This window comes from Chiloscyllium plagiosum, unplaced genomic scaffold (assembly GCF_037043375.1).
Source record: "Chiloscyllium plagiosum isolate Xiang-an unplaced genomic scaffold, Cpla_swu_hap1 HiC_scaffold_35, whole genome shotgun sequence".
NCBI classification, from domain to species: Eukaryota; Metazoa; Chordata; class Chondrichthyes; order Orectolobiformes; family Hemiscylliidae; genus Chiloscyllium; species Chiloscyllium plagiosum.
Window position 1 is genome coordinate 22,128,485 of NW_028270173.1, and position 4,779 is coordinate 22,133,263.

The following is a 4,779-nucleotide window of genomic DNA, read 5'->3' on the forward strand; positions in this document are numbered from 1 at the left end:
TATGGGCAAAATGCAGGCAAATGGGACTAGATTTGGTTAGGATATCGGGTTTGCATGGACACGTTGGGCTGAAGGGTCTGTTTCCGTAATCTTGATCTCCATGACTGTACGTGTGTTATTCTGCAACTCTGAAATCGATTGGGCTTCGCCCAGGCTTTCAGGATCATATGAGTTGCATTGAGAATTACAAAAAATAGATGGGGTACAAATGTGTTTTGTTCATTTGAGAGACAGTTATCACCAGTAAGGTTGGCATCTATTGCCTAGAGGGCAGCTATGAGTAACCCAGATGACCGTGGACCTGATTCCACAGGTAAGCAGACCAGGTAAAGGTACCAGAATTCCATCCCTTCGTTCTGAAATGGCAATTAACTTTCAGGCTTGACAATCACTAATGGCCAGACAGTAAATATAGCTTTTTATTGAATTGAAATTTCACAAATGATGTGATTTCAAACGAGGCATCCAGGATTTTAGCGTTGGTTTCTGGATTGTGGGCCCAGTGAGTTTATCATTACATCAGCACCTCACCATGTCAATGTAAATTAGTAACGTGCATTACAGAGCAGCGAGGAGGGATATTTAAGCATATTTTTCATCTCCTCCCTGAATCTCCTCTGGGTCAGTGCATAAATACAGGTGTTTGTGCAGGAGCTGGTGCACAGCAGCAGGAACGCGACCCTGATTGCCACATAAAGTGAGCTTGAACCTTGGAATGCCACAAGCTGAGAAACACCGACACAGATGTGGATGACAGTGATGGGTGCCGACAGCACCATGAAGCAGCCGGAGATGGTAAAGAGCAGAATGATGGAGGTCTTCCTGCTCTTCAGCTCGGGGTCTCTGCCCATCTCCCCAGCACCACCTCTGCTGCTCTTCAGGGCCCGGCGAGCTCTGCTGGCCACTAGGATGTGGTGGGCAGTGAGAGAGTTCAACAGCAGCAGCAGGGGAATAGGAAGAAACAAGTTTGAGATGTTGGTGAGCCACCGGTGAGCTGCCCAGGCTGGTGAAGTGAGGTATCTGGCGACTGTCCGGCAGCCCCACTGTACATTGTTCAGAACGTGAGTGGGCTCATAGCGAAAAGGCAAGGGGATGTTGACCATGATGTTAAGAGCGCTCATGATGATTATAACGATATTGGCTGTTCTTTTCGTGCAATAACACGCCTTTAATTTATTGCAGCAAATTGCTACAAAGCGATCAAAGGTGAAGGCGATGGTAAACCAGATGGAGAGTTGGATGCTGAACCCTTGCAGGAAGACATTGAGTCGGCAGGCCGGAGTGTATTTCAGCAGCGATCCCGGGAAATAATCCCCGATGATCTGGCTCACGATCACGTTGAAGACAAGGACCATCAGATCTCCCGTTGCCATGGCAGTCATGTAACGAGTGACTCCTTCAGAAAGGCCGCACTTCCCTTGGGAAAGAATCAGCACTGTCATCAGGTTCGCTATAAAGAAAATCCAATCGTGAAATGTGTCAAAACGCCCAGCTGGAGGCACTCTGTCAGCGATTGACAGTCAAGACTGTGGGATGCTGTATGTAATTATATACTTGTACAACTGTGAAGAACAATGACATTTCATTTGTAATCCATGGTCTCTGTCCTGGGCGTAATTGGGTTAAGGTTAGGGATAAGGTTAGAGTAATTGCAAGACGATTTCAGGAATAATATAAAAGTGGTTAACACTTTGCACCACTTAACCTCCCGTTTCAAGAAAACACATCTTATTGCTTTTGAAGCAGCTCAGAGAGGATTCATTTGTCTCATTCCAGGGATTAAAGTCTAGTTTTGCGAAGAAAGGTTATGCCTATATGAGTTTGAGTCCAGAAGAATGTCGTGATCTCACTGAAACATCTAAAACCTTGATCGGAATGCACAAATTAAAATACCAGGAGCGAGTTTCTTCTTGAGGGAAGGATATAAAGAAGGGGACAGGGTTTAAGGATGAGCAGTTTCTCTTCTCAAACAGAGATAAGGAAGTTTGTATTCTCTCAGAGAATGGTGATGATGTGAAATTCTCTTCCTCGAAAGGTCATGAGGGCTGGGCCTATGAGACTGAGTTGGATAAATTTTGCATACACCAGTGAGTGGACCCCCATGGAATGCAGGCAGGAGGATGCAGCTCATTCAGATCAGCCAGTATCCTCCCGAAAGTCAGAAGGTGTTCAAACGACCAATTGGTCTATTTCTACTCCTAATCCATGTGTTCCAGCATTCCTTTTCTCTGGTTAATGGCCGTCAAAAAAGTTGCCTTGTTAAAAGTCTACCACTGTCATCAATAAACTGTCGACTTCAGCATTAAATATACAGAAGGACTCTCCCTACATAGCTCCCTCAGTGCTCACAACCCCTGGAGAGAAAGCGTTCCTCCTCACCTCAGTCTGAAATTGACACTCCTTTCTTTTGAGACTCTGCCCTTTTGGCTCTCGCCAAATAGAACAGACAAGAAGAATGCCACAACAGCTCGTCACCAGTTAACAGGAATTTCAAGGATCACAAGGGTGAGATTGACAATTTCCATCAGAAAGTACTTTTGATCCCATTTTCAGGTGGAAGCAGGAACAGTTAAAGCACTCTCCCATCAGTGGAAACACCTTCACAGCATTTACCCCGACAAGCCCCTAAAGAATCTGATATGTCTAAACGAGATCACCTCTCGTTCTTTTAAAATCCATTTAGTGGACTCCCAAAGCGTTTAGCCTTTAGTCATTGTACATTTCCTCCATATGTGTGATCGACCTAAAAATCCCTCTTTGATGTGATTTTTATGAAATGTTATCTTTCTTTCAATAACAGAATCAAAACTGCTCACAGAAATCCTGATCTGGTCTCACCAATACCGTGTACAATAGCAGTAAGACTTCCCTACTCTAACACTCCAACTTGAATACACGTATGAACAGGTTCAAGAAAAGCTTCTGAATATTCGAGTGCTGAATGGTCTCTCTAACTTCAAATAATGTTGACTTTGCTAATGTTGATCTTGTGTTGCAAAATCCCTGTGCATTTGTAACCTGTATGTTTCAGATCATCGGAACACCCATGATCTGTATGGTATTGTTTGCTATGATCTGTCCGTACTGCTCGCAAAACAAACTTTTTTTTACTGTACTGAGGTACATGCGACTAAAGTAAATCAAATCAAATCAACTCTTGAAATTAGGCTTAACATTCCATTTCCTTCCAGATTACCGGCTGCACCTGTGTGCTAGCTTTGTATGCTCGATGCATAAGTATCCCTTTGTGTTCCAGATTTCTCCAGTTTTTTTCTCATGAAATAAAACTCTGTCTCTTGCTCTACTTTCCAGAATGAACATCTTCACCCGATCGCATGTTTGACTCCATTTGCCAACTTGTTGCCCGCAGTCCCCATCAATATCTCGCTGTAAACTGCTGACGTACCTCTCATAGTCTGCCTTGCCACTTATGTTTGGGGTCATCTGCAAATTTGGCCATCGTGCATTAACTTTCTTCCTTCAAGCCATTAATGGATACTGTGAAGAGTTGCAGTCCCAGATCCCCGTGGAACCCAATGTTCATAGAACGCCAAACTCAATAAAAACCCTTATCCTCAATCATTACTTCCTGGCGTGTGGCCACTTCTCCATCCATAACAATGCACGACCTCCAATAGCATGGGGATCTTATTTAATGGTTGAACCTTCGGTGGCTACCTTGTTGAGGGGATTCTGAAACGTCAAGTAGAACACATCTACAGTTGCCTCTATATCTATTCTGGTTGAATCTTCCTCAAAACAATCAAATCATTTTGTCAAACAAAATTTCACTTTCATAAAGCTGTCCTGTCTGCTGGATGAGATTAATATTTTTCAAATATAGTGCTATACCATCTTTAGTAATTGATTCCAATACTTTTTCAACGATACAGATAGTTATTCTTTGCTCACATCCCGCCCCGCCTTTTTGAATACAGCTGGCATGAAACCGCTAATTCTGGTGCTATTCCAATTCCAAGGATTTTGGGAAATTACACACAATGCGGCATGGTGGCTCATAGGCTAGCACTGCAACCTCACAGCGCCAGGGACCTGGTTTCAAATCCCACTTCAGGAGACTGCATGACTGGCGTTTGCAAATTCTCCCCGTGTCTATGCAGGTCTCCTCTTTCAATCCAATGATATGAAGGTCAAGTGAATTGGCCATGCTCAATTGCCCATAGTGTTAGGTGCATTAGCCAGCGGTAAACTTAAGGGGATGAGTTACTCTTTGGAGGGTCAGCGTGGACGTGTTGGGTCAAAGAACCTCTTTCCATACTGTAGGGAATCTCATCTCATGCATCCATTATTTATATACATACTTTTTTTTCATCTGAGGCTGCAAACCATCAGGCCTAGGGAACTTATTTGTCTTTAACATCATTAGGTTGTCTCATCCTCCTTCTTTAGTGATTGAGGTGAGCATCAGTTTCTCCACAATATTCTTTAGAATCAATGACATGTTCGAAGTACCATCCACTGTAAAGTGTGATGCAGAATATCTGTATAAGCGCTCTGCCAGTTCCTGGTACCTTGTGATTATCTCCCCAAGTCAGTTTCACTCTGATCACTCTCTTCCTTTTTACATATTTATAAAAGCTCTTACAGTCAGTGTTTATATTCCTTGGTAACTGGCTCTCAGTTTATTTTCTCTCTCTCTTCAGTCCTACTTTGCTGACTTCTGAATTTACCTCAGTTTGCAGGCCTGATTTCTGCATCTGTGTGTGCTTTATCTTTCAACTCAATATGCTCTGACTTTCCTTTGTTTAACATGTCGGG

General features: G+C 43.3%; 1 protein-coding gene across 1 annotated transcript; it reads right to left on the minus strand.

Moving 5' to 3' along the window:
- Positions 1–545: 545 nt before the first annotated feature.
- LOC148140456 (putative G protein-coupled receptor 139) lies at positions 546–3,444 on the minus strand. The gene is made up of 2 exons (XM_087978958.1): positions 3,306–3,444; positions 546–1,450 (listed from the first exon to the last, which is right to left on the minus strand). The coding sequence occupies exons 1-2, from the start codon at positions 3,442–3,444 to the stop codon at positions 546–548; spliced, it is 1,044 nt and encodes a 347-aa protein (XP_087835084.1).
- Between the last annotated feature and the right edge of the window lie 1,335 nt (positions 3,445–4,779).